Raw genomic sequence first — 19,302 nt, 5'->3', positions numbered from 1 at the left:
CAGATCTAACAGGAGAGTAGAGAGATGTAAGACAGACTTAAGGAAATTATCCAGAATACAGTACAAAGAGGAAAGGTAAGAAAATATTTGAGATAAATCATAAAGTGAAAAAATGGCCTGACCAGGGGTTGGCGCAGTGGATAGTGTCGAACTGGAATGTGGAAGACCTAGGTTCGAGACCCCAAGGTCGCCAGCTTGAGTGTAGGCTCATCTGGTTTAAGCAAAAGCTCACCAGCTTGGACCCAAGGTCGCTGGCTCGAGCAAGGGGTTACTCGGTCTGCTGAAGGCCCACGGTCAAGGCACATTTGAGAAAGCAATCAATGAACAACTAAGGTCTCACAACGAAAAACTAATAATTGATGCATCTCATCTGTCTCCATTCCTGTCTGTCTGTCCCTGTGTGTCCTTCTCTCTGACTCTCTGTCCCTGTAAAAAAAAAAAGACTTAAAGAATATGTTGAATGAGTGAATACATAAATGAATAAAGAGAGAGAATGAGAGAATGAAGGGGGAAAGATACAAGTGACAGCTAGGCCCTGGCCGGTTGACTCAGCAATAGAGCATCAGCCTGGTGTGTGGAGGTCCTGGGTTCAATTCCCGGCCAAGGCACACAGGAGAAGCGCCCATCTGCTTCTCCCATCTTCCCCCTCTCCTTCCTCTCTGTCTCTCTCTATCTCAGTGGAGCCAAGGCTCCATTGGAACAAAGTTGGCCCAGGCACTGAGGATGGCCTCTGCCTCAGGTGCTAGAATGGCTCCGGTTGCACCAGAGCGAGGACCCAGATAGGCAGAGCATTGCCCGCTTATGGGATTTCCGGGTGGATCCCAGTCGGGAACATGTGGGAGTCTGTCTCTCTACCTCCCTCTTCTCACTTCAGAAAAATACAAAAAATAAATAATTTTTAAAAATAGTGACAGCTAGGAAGAAGTAAGGATAACTTTATAAAAAGGAGAAAAGGGGAAGAAAGATGGTGACTGAGTAGGTGGATGTTCCAACTGCCACCTCCCAGTTCCAAATTGGATTACAACTTAATTTAAGAACAATCATCTTGAAAAATCAACTTTGGACTAAATTAAGAAGAACCTATAACCAAGGATCATCAAAGAAGCCACACTGAGACTGGTAGGAAGGGCGGAGATGTGGGAAGGGTTGCCCCACCCCCAGGAGCGATTGGCAGCCCAGAGGGACTCTCACGGTGGGGTGGGTTGCCCTGAGAGGTATGGGTCCTCAGCCCCCAGCCCAGAGCCCTAGCCTAAAGCCCCAGAGCCTAGAAGAGGTTCTCAGACAGTATTTAGCTGTGAAAAAAGCTGGGTTTCTGTCCAGGAGAAAGAGACACACCTCTCGGACGCAGATTCCATTTTAAAGGGTTTGTGTTGAAAACCTCATTCTCAGCCACTTAACCGGGGCTCTGGCGGGGGAGAGCTGAGAAGACTGGAGTTGCAGGAGGAGAGAGTAAAGTTGGAGGCCCAGGGAGAGACACTGTGGGGGAAGGAAACCAGAACCCCTGTGCTGAGTCATACTCCAGTACAGCAGTCACTATCTTTCTTGGTGGAGCATCCCCTTTGAGTGGTATCAGCTTGGGGAAAAACAACTGCTCCACCCTCAGGAGTCTCTCCTACCCCAGACATGGCAATGGGTTGTTCTAAGAGGCCAGGAAGCAGGGGGCGTGTCAGAGACTCACTGGAGACTCAGTTGAATCTGTCCAGAGTGTGGGCAGACCACACTTCTGGGTCTCAGAAGCCACACCCACCAGACTCCTGGGGCCACACCCTACAGAGGTCTGTGAAAAAGTCTGGACAGACTGACACCTAGGGCGGAAGGGCGGAGCCACACCCACCACCCTTCCTAATCCCTGAATAGCCGTAGGCTCTAGACTCCAGCAGAGGATTTTTCAGCAGCTGAGCCTATCATGGGGGTCGGGAACTTTTTGGCTGAGAAAGCCATGAACACCACATATTTTAAAATGTAATTCTGTGAGAGCCATACAATGACCTGTGTACTTTATGCATTATCCAATAAAAATTTGGTGTTGTCTCGGAGAAGAGCTGTGATTGGCTCCAGCCACCCACAACCATGAACATGAACAGTAGGAAATGAATGGATTGTAATACATGAGAATGTTTTATATTTTTATTATTTTTCTGTATTAAAGATTTGTCTGCGAGCCAGATGCAGCCATCAAAAGAGTCACATCTGGCTCACGAGACACAGGTTCCCGACCCCTGACCTAACAAGTAGCCAGCAGACAGAGGCTGTAAAAGGCGAGACATAGGGAAACCTAGCTGTTTGAGCAAACTTTCCCCTAGGACCTGAGTGAGTAAAAGCCAGCCTAGAAGTGCAGCTTGGTATTTCCATGTACACCTGGGCCCAGCAGAGGCAGCCACAAACTTTGAATTGCTTGTAGCTCCAAGAAGGTTGCTGAGGGCCAGTCACAGGCAGTGGTCTCTCACTGGTCTGCGCTGGGTTCCTGCTTGGGAGGCATAGGGCTGGCACATCCAGGAGCCAGCTGTGGAAAGCACTGGTTCAGGACCTAACAACCCTAAGAGTGGTATCCTAAGGAAAATCTTTTCACACCAGACCCAACTGAGGTGAGTTCCACTCTCTCAGATCAACGCCGGCACAGTGGCTCATGAGCATTGGATAGGGTGGAGCTTCACAGCCAGCCAGCCTGGGCGCTGGACATTCTGTCCTGGTAGGCTAGATTCCACAGGGGGAAGGGAGAGAGGCTTGGAGCATGGACATTTAAAGTGTGGGTCCCTGTGAGTCTATTGTTGGATCTGCTCAAGGGGCTTAACCACCTTTGGGAGAGGCACAGTCAATCCCAGAAGAGGACTCTCTCAGTCTTCTTCCCTGAGACTGGGGTCTCAACAGCTGAAAAACTTCTGCAGAGGGGACTGTTGGCCATACTCAGTCTGAACCTGCTGCTCACTTTGTTGGGGAGAAATAAAATTTGAGTATCCAGCAGTGACTGAGGGATCAAGCTCTGGAGTTAGGGGCCACATTCCCTGTACTGAGCTCCTGACTAAGAGACACCTGAAGTAGGAGGTCCCATAAACATTGTATTCACAACTTCAGCTGCCCTAACCCACCAAGCACGCAACCTGTAGAGGGGTTGGTTGGCTGAGGCTAATCTGAGCTCACACTACAGTCTTACTACAGAAGACTCTGTGGGAAGAACAGGCAGCTGCAAGAGGATGTGGAGCAGCTGAAAAGTGGAGACAAATCTTACAGAGCTTGGGGCTTTTATGGAGCTGCTGCCATCTCTAAGCAGGAAGAACTTGATCCTTATACACAGGTTGGCCCCTCCCATAGTATCCAGACACAGAAAACAGACACAAACAGCGAAAAGTGCAGTCGCTGCAGACTGGTAGCCCACCGCGGGTTACAAACAACAGCTGACACCAACCCAAGAAAAACTTGAGCCAACACTACTTAGCAGGCACCAGACACTGTGGAGAATAAATACGCCCAACAGGACAGGCATTGCACAGTGTGTAATACACATAATCAAGGTTGACCCTTAGAGCCAGCCAGCCTAAAAGAATAAACATACCCACAAAAAGACCAACAGCATTTAATACTCACATACAACAAGAGGGAAAATAGTACCCTCAAGAAGCATTCGTAGAACAAGGAAAACAAGTGGACTGGAGGACAGGTACCACTGAGCCCATCTTCTTCATAAAGACCAAACAAAAATTTCAGTCAGACAGCACTACATAATACACAGACAAAATGAGCAGACAGAGAAATGCGACCCAAATGAATCAACAAGAGAAATCGGTAGAAAAAGAACTGATTGAGATGGAAGTAATCAAAATACCAGATGCAGAGTTTAAAACAATGATTTTTAGGATACCAAGAATCTTAGAGCAACAATGGATGAACATAATGAGCACCTACATAAAGAGATAGCAAGCATCAAAAAGGACATTGAAATTATAAAAAAGGACCAGTCATAAACGACAAATACAATATCAGAAATGAAGATTGCACTAGAAGAAATTAATAGCAGGCTGGATGAAGCAGAGGATCGAATCAGCGATTTACAGGACAAAATAAACAAAAGCATGGAAGCAAAGCTGCAAAAAGAAAAGAGGCTCGGCCTGACCTGTGGTGGCGCAGTGGGTAAAGCGTCGACCTGGAAATGCTGAGGTCGCCGGTTCGAAACCCTGGGCTTGCCTGGTCAAGGCACATATGGGAGTTGATGCTTCCAGCTCCTCCCCCCCTTCTCTCTCTCTGTCTCTCTCTCTCTCTGTCTCTCCCTCTCCTCTCTAAAAAATGAATAAAAAAAAAAAGTTTGAAAAAAAAAAGAAAAGAGGCTCAAAAAGTCAGGAAATTCTAAGAGAGCTCTGTGACAACATGAAGAGAAACAACATCCACGTCACAGGGGTTCCTGAAAGAGAAGAGAATGAGCAAGGAATAGAGAACCTGTTTGAAAAAATCACAGCTGAAAATTTCCCTAAATTGATGAAGGGAAAAGTCACACAAGTTCAAGAGCATAGAGAGTTCCATTAAAGAGGAACCCAAGGAAGCCTACAGCAAGTCATATCATAATTAAAGTATCAAAGTTAAGAAACAAAAAAAAGAGGCCCTGGCCGGTTGGCTCAGTGGTAGAGCGTCGGCCTGGCATGTGGAAGTCCCGGGTTCGATTCCCGGCCAGGGCATACAGGAGAAGCGCCCATCTGCTTCTCCACCCCTCCCCCTCTCCTTCCTCTCTCTCTTCCCCTCCCGCAGCCAAGGCTCCATTGGAGCAAAGTTTGCCTGGGTGCTGAGGATGGTTCTGTGGCCTCTGCCTCAGGTGCTAGAGTGGCTCTGGTTGCAGCAGAGCAATGCCCCAGATGGGCAGAGCATCGCCCCATGGTGGGCATGCCAGGTGGATCCTGGTCAGGCGCATGCGAGAGTCTGTCTGACTGCCTCTCCGTTTCCAGCTTCAGAAAAATACCAAAGAAACCCCCCCCCCAAAAAAGAAACAAACAAACAAAAAAAGAATACTAAAAGCTACAAGAGAAAAGCAGTTAATTACCTACAGAAGAGCCTTCATAAAGATGACATCCAACTTCTCAACAGAAACTTTTGAGGCCAGAAGGGATTGGCAAGAAATATTGAGTGATGCAAAGCAAGAACCTACAACCAACACTTCTTTATCCATCAAGGCTATCATTTAAAACTGAAGGAGAAATAAAAAGCTTTCCAGACCAAATAAAAAAAAAAAACCTCAAGGAATTCATTATGACCAAACAAGTATTACAAGAAAGTTAAGGGGCCTACTGGAAAAAGAGAAAGGAAAAAAAATAGAGAAATAAAGGATTGTAGATTTAAAGAATAAAATGGTAATAAACAACTACATATCAATAATAACCTTAAATGTAAAGGGATTAAATGCTCCAATCAAAAGACATAGGGAAGCTGTGTGGATAAAAAAAACAGGACCTGTACATATGCTGTCTACAAGAGACCCACCTCAGAACAACAAAAGATACACAGACTAAAAGTGAAGGGATGGAAAAAAGTATTTCACGCAAATGGAAATGAAAATAAAGCTGGGGTAGCAATACTTATATCTGACAAAATAGACTTTAAAACAAAGGCTATAAATAGTAAGGGATAAATAAGCTCACTACATAATGATAAAGGGACCAATCTAACAGGAGGATATAACCATTGTAAATATCTATGTGTCTAATACAGGAGCACCTAAATATATATATAAAGCAGATTTTCATAGACATAAAGGGTAAGATCGACAGCAATACTATAATAGTAGGGGATTTTATTACCCCACTAACATCAATGGATAGATTCTTTAGACAGAAAATTAACAAAGAAACAGCAGCCTTAAAGGACACACTAAATCAACTGGATTTAATAGGTATCTTTGGAATTTTTCAACCCAAAGCAGCAGAATATACATTATTTTCAAGTGCTCATGGTACATTCTTTAGGATAGACCACATATGAGGATACAAAACGAGTTTCAATAAATTTAAGAAGATTGAAATCATATCAAGCATCTTTTCTAATCACAATAGCATGAAACTAGAAATCAACTAAAATAGAAAAACTGAAAAATATTCAACCATTTGGAGGCTAAATAGCATGTTATTAAATAACGAATGGGTTAACAATGAGACCAAGGAAGAAATAAAAAATTTCCTTGAAACAAATGAAAATGAACATATATATAACAACTCAAAATTTATGGGACATAGTAAAAGCAGTCCTGAGAAGGAAGTTCATAGCACTATAGGCATACCTTAAGAAGCAAGAAAAATGGATATAAAGGGCAAGATCAACATCACTAGAGAGATTCTCAAGAAAGAAAATTAACAAAGAGACAGCAGACTTAAAGGACACACTAGATCAACTGAAATTAATAGATATCTTCAGAACCTTTCACCCTAAAGCAGCAGAATATACATTCTTTTCAAGTGTTCATGGTACATTCTCTAAGATAGACCACATGTTAAGGTACAAAAGCAGTCTCAAAAAATTTAAGAAGACTGAAATCATATCAAGCACTTTCTCTGATCACAATGGCATGAAACTAGAAATCAACCACAACAGAAAAACTGAAAAATATTCAAACACATGGAAACTAAATAGCATGTTATTAAATAACAAATGGGTTAAAAATGAGATCAAAGAAGAAATTTAAAAATTCCTACAAACGAATGATAATGAGCATACAACAACTCAAAATTTATGGGACACAGCAAAAGCAGTCCTGAGAGGGAAGTTCATAGCACTACAGAAATACCTTAAGAACCTAAAAAAAGCTCAAATAAACAACTTAACCCTGCATCTAAAAGAACTACAAAAAGAACAGCAAGTAAAGCCCAGAGGTAGTAGAAGGAAGGAAATAATAAAGATCAGAGTGAAAATAAATGACAGCCTGACAAGGTGGTGGCGCAGTGGATAGCGCATCGGACTGGGATGCAGAGGACCCAGGTTCAAGACCCCAAGGTCGCAAGCTTGATCACGGGCTCATCTGGTTTGAACAGAGCTCACCAGCTTGGACCCAAGGTCGCTGGCTTGAGCAAGGGGTCACTTGGTCTGCTGTAGCCCTCTAGTCAAGGCACATATGAAAAATCAATCAATGGACAACTAAGGAACCACAACAAAGAATTGATGTTTCTCATTTCTCTCCCTTCCTGTCTGTCTATCCCTATCTGTCCCTCTCTCTGACTCTCTCTGTAAGAAGAAAAAGAGGGGGGGGGCAAAAGAAATGAATAGACTCTTCTCCAAAGAGGACATACAGATGGCCAATAGGCACATGAAAAAATGCTCAACATCACTAATCACTAGAGAAATTCAAATTAAAACTACAATGAGCCTGACCTGTGGTGGCGCAGTGGATAAAGCGTCGACCTGGAAATGCTGAGGTCACCAGTTCGAAACCCTGTGCTTGCCTGGTCAAGGCACATATGGGAGTTGATGCTTCTAGCTCCTCCCCCCTGTCTCTCTCTCCTCTCCCTCTCTCTCCCTCTCTCTCTCTCTCTCTCTCCTCTCTAAAATGAATAAATAAAATTAAAAAAAAAAAAAAACTACAATGAGTTATCACCTCACACCGGTAAGAATGGTGCTCATCAACAAAACAACACAGAGTAAGTGCTGGCAAAGATATGGAGAAAAGGGAACCCTCCTGCACTGCTGGTGGGAATGCAGACTGGTGCAGCCACTGTGGAAAACAGTATGGAGATTCCTCAACAAATTAAAAATCAAACTGCCTTTTGACCCAGCCATTCCACTTTTAGGAATATACCCCAAGAAAACCATAGCAAGTTTGAAAAGGAGAAAATGCACCCCCATGTTTATGGCAGTATTGTTTAAAATAGCGAAGATCTGGAAACAGCCCAAGTGTCCATCACTGGATGATTGGATTAAAAAGCTGTGGTACATATATACAATGGAATACTATGGGGCAATGAAAAAGAAGGAAATATTATTTTTTGCAACAACATGGATGGAACTAGAAACTATTATGTTAAGTGAAATAAGCCAGGCAGAGAAAGAAAAATATCATATGACCTCACTCATCTGAGGAATCCGATGAACAATATGAACTGAGGAGTGAAATAGAGACAGAGGCGGGATCAAAGGATCCAGAAGGAAAGCAGACAGAGGGAAAGGGGATGACAGGGTGACAGGATGGGACGAGAGCAGAAAAGCAAATCCTGGAGGGGAGGGGGGAGGCTGTTACCGGGAGGGAGACAGGAGGGATGCACTGGGGAACATGCGTGACATTAGAATCCACATAAACACAATAAATTATTAAAAATTAAAAATAGAAAAAAGAGGATTCAAATAAAACTAGAAATGAGAGTGGAGAAGTAACAACTGACACCATAGAAATACAAAGGATTGTAAGAAAATATTATGAAGAACTGTATGCAAAAAAGTTAGACAATCTAGGTGAAATGGATAAATTCCTAGAAACATATAATGTTCCAAAACTCAATCTGGAAGAATCAGAAAACCTAAATGGACTGATTACAACAAATGAAATTGAAACAGTTATCCAAAAACTCTCAGCAAACAAAAGTCCTGGACCAGATGGCTTCACAGGCGAATTTTACCAAATATTCAAAGACCCAACAATTATCCTCAAGCTATTTCTTTTTTTTTTGTATTTTTCTGAAGTTGGAAACAGGGAGGCAGTCAGACAGACTCCCGCATGTGCCCGACCAGGATCCACCCAGCACACCCACCAGGGGGCGACGCTCTGCCCATCTGGGGCATCGCTCTGTTTTAACCAGAGCCATTCTAGCGCCTGAAGCAGAGGCCACAGAGCCATCCTCAGTGCCTGGGCAAACTTTGCTCTAATGGAGCCTTGGCTGCAGGAGGGGAAGAGAGAGATAGAGAGGAAGGAGAGGGGGAGGGATGGAGAAGCAGATGGGCGCTTCTCCTGTGTGCCCTGGCCGGGAATTGAACCCAGGACTCCTACATGCCAGGCCGACGCTCTACCACTGAGCCAACCGGCCAGGGCCTCCTCAAGCTATTTCAAAGAATTCAAGAGGAGGGAAGACTTCCAAGCTCCTTATATGAGGCAAGCATAATCCTCATTCCAAAACCAGGTAAAGGCACTACAAAGAAAGAAAACTTAAGGCCAATATCCCTGATGAACTTAGATGCTAAAATTCTCAAAAAAATATTAGCAAACTGGATCCAGTAATACATGAAAAAAAATCATACATCATGATCAAGCGGAACTTATTCTGGGGAGGCAAGGCAGGTACAATATTCCCAAATCAATAAATGTGATTCGCCTGACCAGCAGTGGCGCAGTGGATAGAGCGTCAGACTGGGATGCGGAGGACTCAGGATCGAGACCCCGAGGTCGCCAGCTTGAGCAAGGGGTTACTTGGTCTGCTGAAGTCCCACAGTCAAGACACATATGAGAAAGAAATCAATGAACAACTAAGGTATCACAACAAAAAAACTGATGATTAATGCTTCTCATCTCTCTCTGTTCCTGTCTGTCTGTCCCTATCTGTCCCTATCTATCCCTCTCTCTGACTCTCTCTCCGTCTCTGAAAATAAATAAATAAATAAATAAATAAATAAATGTGATTTGTCACATAAACAAAAGGATAAAAATCACATGATAATATCAATAGATGCAAATAAAGCATTTAATAAAATCCAGCACCCATTCATGATCAAAACTCTCAGCAAAGTGGGAATACAGGAAATATACCTCAACATGATAAAGGCCATCTATGACAAACCCACAGTCAACATCATACTCAATGGGCAAAAATTAAAAGCAATCTCCTTATGATCAGGAACAAGGCAGGGGTGCCCCCTATCACCACTGTTATTCAACATTGTGCTGGAAGTCCTACCCACAGCAATCAGACAAGAAGAAGAAATAAGAGGCAATCAAATTGGAAAAGAAGAAGTAAAACTATCATTATTTGCTGATGACATGATACTGTATATAGAAAACTCTAACATCTCAGTCAAAAAACTACTAGACCTATTAAATGAATTTGGCAAGGTGGCAGGATATAAAATTAATATTCAGAAATCAGTGGGATTTTTATACACCAACAATAAACTGTCTGAAAGAGAATTTAAGAAAACAATCCCCTTCACTATTGCAACAAAAATAATAATAAAGTACCTAGGAGTAAATTTAACCAAGGAGGTAAAGGACTTGTACTCGGAAAATTATAAAACATTGATAAAAGAAATCAAGGAAGATACAAACAAGTAGAAGCATATACTGTGTTCATGGATAGGAAGAATAAACATCATTAAAATGTCTGTATCAGTGGTCCCCAACCCCCGAGCTGCGGACCGGTACCAGTCCGTGGGCCATTTGGTACCGGTCCGCAGAGAAAGAATAAATAACTTACATTATTTCCGTTTTATTTATATTTAAGTCTGAACGATGTTTTATTTTTAAAAAATGACCAAATTCCCTCTAAGACTCACTCTTGACGTTTGTCTCGGTCACGTGATACATTTATCCGTCCCACCCTAAAGGCTGGTCCGTGAAAATATTTTCTGACATTAAACTGGTCCGTGGCCCAAAAAAGGTTGGGGACCACTGGTCTGTATTACCTAAAGCAACCTATAAATTCAATGCAATTCCTATTAAAATGCCAATGGCATACTTCAAAGATATAGATTATAGAACAAATATTCCAAAAATTTATATGGAACCAAAAATGACACGAATAGCCTCAGCATTCTTGAAAAAGAAGAATAAAGTGGGAGGTATCACACTTCCTGATATCAAGTTATACTACAAGGCCACTGTACTCAAAATAGCTTGGTACTGGCATAAGAACAGGCATACAGATCAATGGAACAGAACAGAGAACCCAGAAATAAACCCACGACTTTATGGTCAATTGATATTTGACAAAGGAGGTAAGAGCATACAATGAAGTAAATACAGTCTCTTTAATAAATGGTGTTGGGAAAATTGGACAGGTACAGGCATAAAAATGAAGCTAGACCATCAACTTACACCATTCACAAAAATAAACTCAAAATGGATAAAGGACTTAAATGTAAGTTGTGAAACCATAAATATCATGGAAGAAAACATAGGCAGTAAATTCTCTGATATCTCTTGTAGCAATATTTTTGCTGATTTATCTGCACGGGCAAGTAAAATAAAGGACAGGATGAACAAATGGGACAATATCAAACTAAAAAGCTTTTGCAGCCTGACCAGGCGATGGCGCAGTGGATAGAGCGTCGGGCTGGGATGCGGAAGGACCCAGGTTCGAGACCCCAAGGTTGCCAGCTTGAGCGCGGGCTCATCTGGTTTGAGCAAAGCTCACCAGCTTGGACCCAAGGTCGCTGACTCGAGCAAGGGGTTACTCGGTCTGCTGAAGGCCCGCGGTCAAGGCACATGTGAGAAAGCAATCAATGAACAACTAAGGAGTCACAATGCACAATGAGAAACTAATGATTGATGCTTCTCATCTCTTCGTTCCTGTCTGTCTGTTCCTGTTTATCCCTCTCTCTCTCTCTCTGTCTTTGTAAAAAAAAAAAAAAAAAAAAAAAAAAAAGATTTTGCACAGCAAAAGACACCACGAACAAAATAAAAAGACAAATAGGAGAACATATTCATCAATACCTCTGATAAGGGGTTAATAACCAAAACAATCCAATTAAAAAATGGGCAAAAGAAATGAACAGACACTTCTCCAAAGAGGACATACAGATGGCCAATAGACAGATGAAAAAATGTTCAACATAACTAATCATCAGAGAAATGCAAATTCAAACCACAATGAGATACCATCTCACACCAGTCAGAATGGCGCTCATCAATAAAACAACACAGAGTAAGTGCTGGCGAGGATGTGGAGAAAAGGGAACCCTCCTGCACTGCTGGTGGGAATGCAGACTGGTGGAAAACAGTATGGAGATTCCTCAAAAAATTAAAAATCGAACTGCCTTTTGACCTGGCCATCCCACTTTTAGGAATATATCCTGAGAATACCAAATCACTGATTCAAAAGAAGATATGCACCCCCATGTTTACTGCAGCATTGTTTACAATAGCCAAGATGTGGAAACAGCCCAAGTGTCTTATCAGTAGACAAGTAGATTAAAAAGCTGTGGTACATATACACAATGGAATACTACGTGACTGTGAAATAGAAGGAAATCTTACCTTTTGTGACAGCATGGATGGACCTGGAGATTATTATGCTAAGTGAATAAACCAGGCAGAGAAAGAAAAATATCAGATGATCTCACATATATGTGGAACCTAATGAACAAAGTGAACTGAGTAATAGAATAGAGGCAGAGGCAGGGTCACAGGGATCAGAAGGACAGCAGTCAGAGGGAAGGGGGATGAGGGGATGGGATCAGAGAAGGTGAAGGGATTGTGAAACTATATACATAACACAGAGATACAGATAACAGGACAGCAAAACCCAGAGGGAAGGGGGAAGTGAATTAGGGGAAGGGGGGTAAAGGGGGTATAAAAAAAGACACAGGGGTGGGAGGTGAGGGAGTTATATTCAGCGGGACACTTGAATCCATGTAAACACAATAAATTAAAAATTAATAAAAAATTTTTAAAAAGAATATATAAAAAAAGGAGAAAAATAGGCTCTGGCTAGTTGGTTCAGTGGTAGAGCATTGGCCTGGTGTGTGGCAGTCCCAGGTTTGATTCCCGGCCAGGGGGCAGAGCATCACCCCGTAGGGGGCATGCCAGGTGGATCCTGGTCAGGTGCACGTAGGGGTCTGTCTCTCTGCTTCCCCGCTTCTCACTTCAGAAAAATAAAAAAATTAAAAAAAAAAGAACCTGATCTGTGGTGGCACAGTGAGATAAAGCGTTGACCTGGAACACTGAGGTCGCCGGTTCAAAACCCTGGGCTTGCCAGGTCAAGGCACATATGGGAGTTGATGCTTCCTGCTCCTCCCCTCTTCTCTCTCTCTGTCCTCTCTAAAATGGTATAAATAAAGTCTTTAAAAAAAAACTATTTAAAAAAGGGAGAAAAATATACTGAAGGAAAAGAAGAACCAGGAAAGCAGGGTACCATGGTAAGTCAAAGAGGAAGCAATTTAGCAAAAGTGGCAAGAAAACAAAATGCCACAAAGATGAAGAAAAATAAGGATGCCCACAGTCTAAAACAATGAAAGAAATATTCTGAAAACTTTGCAAGAATAGAAGGCAGATATGGAATATAGACTGCTCCTAATTAAGAGAAAAAACTCTTAAGACTGATGTTCAGGTCACCTTGAGAATAAAAAAAGGAGTTGTAAGTACTATTTATCAATCATTTCCATGTATCAGGTACTATGCTAAACTTTACTTACATTAGCCCATTTACAGCAATTTGTAAAATTAACCCAAAATATCCCAAGTTAAGTGGATATGAATATTAACCTTAGGAAGCATGATTGATAGTACTGATAACTAAAAAAGCTTAAGAAAGCTTACATTCACTCAATTATACTTCTATCTGAAAGAAAGAATAATGCTAATGGAAACAGTCTTGAATCACATATAAAATGGAACATCAAGAGAGAAAAAAATACAGCATTCTCCAGTACTATCTAAGAGACAGGGAGGGCAAGGGCGACAAAAAGGAGACAAATCTGAGAGTGGAAAGGGACGCATCAGGCTATTGGAAGTTACTGACACTGGTCATTAATAAATCTAACTAACTCTCCTTGTTCTAATTCCATGCCCAAGTAAGCTTATTATATTTTGCTTCCCATGTAGTTTTGCTTAGTGAACATGTATGCTGCTTAATGAACATCTATACTACTTAACAAATACATGTCTTATTGTAAACTGTATCTCACTGTAAACTGGCATTTTGGTTTATACATGAGTGTCTAATGAATCAGTTCCCTAAGCCTAATCTGGGTGTACTAACAAATCACATTTTTAAGTCTATATATATGTCCATACAATGATACTGCAAAATTCTATGAGTTGGTTTGAGGCAGATAGCTGGTCTCCTCCCTATCTTGTTGAACATGTACTCAAATCACAACACTCTTTATAAAAATAGCTGAGGTAGGGGAAGGGGGCAAAAGGGGTGAAATGGGGTGGAAGGAGACTTGGCATGGGGAACCACGATATGGTGTGTAGAGGGTGTTATATGGAGTGGGACACTCGAAATCACATCAACACAGCAAATTGAAATTGTAAATTAAGCCTGACCAGTGGTGGCGTAGTGGATAAAGTGTTGACCTGGAATGCCAAGGTTGCTGGTTCGAAACCCTGGGCTTGCCTAGTCAAGGCACGTGTGGGAGTTGATGCCTCCTGCTCCCCGCCCTCTCTCCCTCTCTCTCTCTTCTGTAAAATAAATAATTTAAAAAAATTTTAATAATAAAATTTTAAATTAAAAAAATATTATTATGGGGCCCTGGCTGGTTGGCTCAGCGGTAGAGCGTCGGCCTGGCGTGCGGGGGACCCGGGTTCGATTCCCAGCCAGGGCACATAGGAGAAGCGCCCATTTGCTTCTCCACCCCCCTCTCCTTCCTCTCTGTCTCTCTCTTCCCCTCCCGCAGCCAAGGTTCCATTGGAGCAAAGATGGCCCGGGCGCTGGGGATGGCTCCTTGGCCTCTGCCCCAGGCGCTAGAGCGGCTCTGGTCGCGGCAGAGCGACGCCCCGGAGGAGCAGAGCATCACCCCCTGGTGGGCAGAGCATCGCCCCTGGTGGGCTTGCCGGGTGGATCCCGGTTGGGTGCATGCGGGAGTCTGTCTGACTGTCTCTCCCCATTTCCAGCTTCAGAAAAATACAAAAAAAAAAAAAAATGCAAAAAATATATATATATTATTATGGAAAAAATAAAGCTTAGTCTGTGAGCTATCTTTTGAACCCATAAGTAAAGGTTCACACTGTCACACTACACCAAGTGAATTCCTATGACTCAAAAGCAGTCCCCTGAAAAAAAACAACCAGCTTTCTCACTATCACTGAAGGGCAGTGCATTCATCTACAGATGTCTAATAAGGCAGATACCAAGAACATCTAATGAAATCATTGTGAAAAACATGTTGGCACATTAGAAATATTCAGTGTATTAAGTTTATTAAAGAATAAAATATTAAAGAATAGATCAATCTTCCAGAAGACACAGAGGCGAAGTTAAAAAGCACTCTTTGCAGCCATTATGAGGGTAGGGCCAATGAAGATAAGTCAGAGAGAGTGGGATTTCCAACTAGCGCTGGGACCACAGGCAAGTTCCTTAACCTATCTGGGCCCTGATTTCCTCTTCTGTAAAATGAGGAAATGTGCTCAGGTAATCCCTAAGGTCCCTTTCAATTCAGAATCCTTTTACAGTTATTTCCTTCAGTGAAAGGTACAAAAACAAATTAATCAAGAAATCTTAAGAGTAACTTTTCTCAAACAATAGTTTCTTTCCAAGTAGAATCCATTTTATCTCCTTTATGATAAAACTAGACACCCCTCCAAAAAAATGTGCATATATAGGGAAGACTCAGTCTACTACTGTGATAATTTAAGAATAAAAACAAAAAGACTTACATGTGTCTTTCATATCTGAGGGTTTCTCGGATGGACCACGCGACCTGGTATGGCGACGCCTGCTCCGAGTCCTCCGGTTCCTCTCCACTCTCTTCAGACCAGTCCAGCCCTGACACAGAGGACAGGATAGTGCAAGTAAGAAAAAATTCACTTTTATTTAAAAGTTAGATAAAGAGTAACCTGAAACATGTGACCCAACACCTATAGCAAGCACTATCATAGTATGAATAAATGCCTCCTGATGAGTTTCATCGCTGTCTGACAAAGATATTAATAATGAATATATGACATACACTCAAGTCTAGAACAAAGACATTATAACAAAAAGGCTATAAAAAAAAGGATGAACTTCCTTTTTTTTTTGGTTTGTTTTTTATATTTTTTCAAATACAGTTCACATTCAATATTATTCTGTATTCATTTTAGGAGTACACATAGTGGTTAGATAATTGTATATTTTACAAATTGTTCCCCCCAATATTTCTAGTACCTACCACAAAATTATTTTATTTTATTTTTTTAAAGAGATAGTCAGAGAGAGGGATAGATAGGGACAGACAGACAGGAACAGAGAGAGATGAGAAGCATCAATCATTAGTTTTTCGTTGCGACACCTTAGTTGTTCATTGATTGCTTTCTCATATGTGCCTTGACCATGGGGCTACAGCAGACCGAGTAACCCCTTGCTCAAGCCAGCGACCTTTGGTCCAAGCTTTGCTCAAACCAGATGAGCCCGCACTCAAGCTGGCGACCTTGGGGTCTCAAACCTGGGTCCTCAGCATCCCAGTCCAATGCTCTATCCACTGTGCCACCGCCTGGTCAAGCCCTACCACAAAATTATTAACTACATTTCCTGTGCCGTATGTTACATCCCAATAACTATTTTGAAACTACAATTTCTACTACTTCTTCTTCTCTCTTTTTGTGTGTGTGTGTGTTTTTTTTGTGACAGAGGCAGAGAGAGGGACAAATAGGGACAGATAGACAAGAAGGGAGAGAGAGGAGAAGCATCAATTCTTTGTTGCGATACCTTAGTTGTCCATTGATTGCTTTCTCATATGTACCTTGACCAGGGGGCTACAGCAGACGGAGTGACCCCTTGCTCAGCCAGCAACCTTGGGCTCAAGCTGGTGAGCCTTGCTCAAACCAGATGAGTCCGTGCTCAAGCCAGCGACTTCAGTATTTCAAACCTGAGTCCTCTGCATCCCAGTCCAATGCTCTATCCACTGTGCCACCGCCTGGTCAGGCTCTTTTTTTTTTCCTAAGATTTAGTTTATTGATTTTAGAAAGAGGAGACAGAGAGAAAGGGGGACCAGGAAGCATCAACTCATAGTAGTTGCTTCTCATATGTGCCTTGACTAGGCAAGCTCAGGGTTCTGAACCAGTAACCTCAGCATTCCAAGTCAATGCTCTATCCACTGCGCCACCACAGGTCAGGCCAATTTCTACTTCTTAATCCCTTCACCCAGTCCCCCAAGTGCCCTCTATTTTGTAACTACCAATTTGTACTTTAAAAAATAAATTTTCCCACCTGATGAGGCGGTGGAGCAGTGGATAGAGTGTCGGACTGGGTTGCAGAGGACCCAGGTTCGAGACCCCGAGGTCGCCAGCTTGTGCGTGGGCTCATCTGGTTTGAGCAAAAGCTCACCAGCTTGGACCCAAGGTCACTGGCTAGAGCAAGGGGTCACTCGGTCTGCTGAAGGCCCGTGGTCAAGGTACATATGAGAAAGCAATCAATGAACAACTAAGGTGTCACAACATGCAACGAAAAACTAATGATTGATGCTTCTCATCTCTCTCCATTCCTGTCTGTCCCTCTCTCTGACTCTCTCTCTGACCCTGAATTTTTTTTTCCATTGATTTGAGAGACAAGGAAGGGAGAGAGACAGAGAAGGGAGGAAGGAGGGGAGAGAGAGGACAGGGGGAAAGAGAGAAATAAGCATCAATTCATTCTTGCTTAGTTGTTCCATTTTAGTTGTATACTCAGTATACTCACTGACTGCTTCTTGCATGTGCTCCGACCAGGAGTTGAACCTACAGCCTCTGGCACACTGGGTCAGTGCTTTATCCCCTGAGCACCCAGCCAGGACTCAGTCCATACTTCTTAATCCCTTCAGCAGTACCCCAACCACCCTCCATTCTGGCTACCATCAGTCTGTTCTCTGTGTCTATGAGTCTATTTCAGTATTGTTTACATATCTTGTTCTTTATATTATACATATAAGTGAAATCATATGGTATTTGTCATCCTCTGACTCATTTCACTTAGCGTAATACCCTCTAGGTCCAACTATGCTGTCACAAATGGTTAAATTTCATTATTTTTTATGTAAGGATGAACTTCTTTTAACAGACATTTCACAGCTAGAGTAGAAACAACACAAACGAAGAAAGTTCAAAATAAAAAAAGGTAAACTTTTATAAGTATCAAAGCGTCATACACTAAAATGTCAGAAAAACATGAAACATTCAAAGTGGTGAGAAAAGTTCAGGCAAGAAAAAAGTCAAAAGGTGCCAGTGTGGCCTGACCTGTAGTGGCGCAGTGGATAAAGCGTCAACCTGGAAACACTGAGGTTGCCGGTTCAAAACCCTGGGCTTGCCTGGTCAAGGCACATATGGGAGTTGATGCTTCCTGCTCCTCCCCCCCTTTTCTCTCTCTCCCCCCCCCCTCTCTATCTCTCCTCTCTATAACAAAAAAAAAAAAGTTAAAAAAAAAAAGGTGCCAGTGGAGTCACTCTATTCTGAACAAAAAAGGGCCCAGGATGAATTGTCCTAAGCCAAGACACTGCACCCCTTCCCCACCACCACTGGAGGAAAGGGCTCCCACTAGGCAGGGACACCATTCCCCAGCTCTTGCCCTCTAGAGGAACAGGGAAGGGCAGAATGGCAATTTTCTATTTCTAATGTGGCCTAGGGTTTCTTTTAATTCTTTTAAACAACCACTGCCCCATTTTGTGTTCCATTTTGAAAAACAAGTTTATTGGGAATAGTAGAGAAATATAGTATGAACAGTGTTTACTTATTTTGTTTAGTGCTATTGTTTTGTTTTTTCTTAAAGATTTTTTTTAAGACTTTATTCAAATTTCAGAGAGGAGACAGAGAGAGAGAGAGAGAGAAGGAGGAGGAACAGGAAGCATCAACTTCCCATATATGCCTTGACCAGGCAAGCCCAGGGTTTCGAACCGGCGACCTCAGTGTTCCAGATCGACGCTTTATCCACTGCGCCACCACAGGTCAGGCTAGTGCTATTGGGTTTTTTTTTGTTTTTTGTTTTTTGGTTTTTTTAAAGAGAAGAACCCAGGGTTTCTTTCTTTTTTTTTCTTTTTGTATTTTTCAGAAACTGGAAACAGGGAGAGACAGACAGACTCCCGCATGCGCCCAACCGGGATCCATCCGGCATGCCCACCAGGGGGCGACGCTCTGCCCCTCCGGGGCGCCGCTCTGCCACGACCAGAGCCACTCTAGCACCTGGGGCAGAGGCCAAGGAGCCATCCCCAGCGCCTGGGCCATCTTTGCTCCAATGGAGCCTCGGCTGCGGGAGGGGAAGAGAGAGACAGAGAGGAAGGAGAGGGCAAGGGGTGGAGAAGCAGATGGGCGCTTCTCCTGTGTGCCCTGACCGGGAATCGAACCCGGGACCCCTGCACGCCAGCCGACGCTCTACCACTGAGCCAACCGGCCAGGGCCAGTGCTATTGTTTTTAATGACTGGATAATTGTTAGCTTCCAACAAAAAGGTTTTACTTGTTTACAAGTTTTCTATCCTAAAGAGGTCTTGATAAATACTGACACTGCATAACCAAAAATATGATTGCATGTAGG

At 42.7% G+C, this 19,302-nt stretch overlaps 1 protein-coding gene across 3 annotated transcripts in view; it reads right to left on the bottom strand.

Annotated features, from left to right (window-relative positions):
* INO80D (INO80 complex subunit D) overlaps window positions 1-19,302 on the bottom strand; it is a 100,440-nt gene that overhangs the window by 44,521 nt on the left and 36,617 nt on the right. For all 3 annotated transcript variants that reach the window (XM_066232808.1, XM_066232809.1, XM_066232810.1), the window contains exon 5: window positions 15,485-15,593. In XM_066232808.1, coding sequence (XP_066088905.1) covers window positions 15,485-15,593 — 109 coding nt within the window. The remainder of the gene's footprint in view (window positions 1-15,484; window positions 15,594-19,302) is intronic.

Source organism: Saccopteryx bilineata, chromosome 5 (assembly GCF_036850765.1).
Source record: "Saccopteryx bilineata isolate mSacBil1 chromosome 5, mSacBil1_pri_phased_curated, whole genome shotgun sequence".
Lineage (NCBI taxonomy): Eukaryota > Metazoa > Chordata > Mammalia > Chiroptera > Emballonuridae > Saccopteryx > Saccopteryx bilineata.
This window is presented reverse-complemented; position numbering and strand designations above follow the sequence as displayed.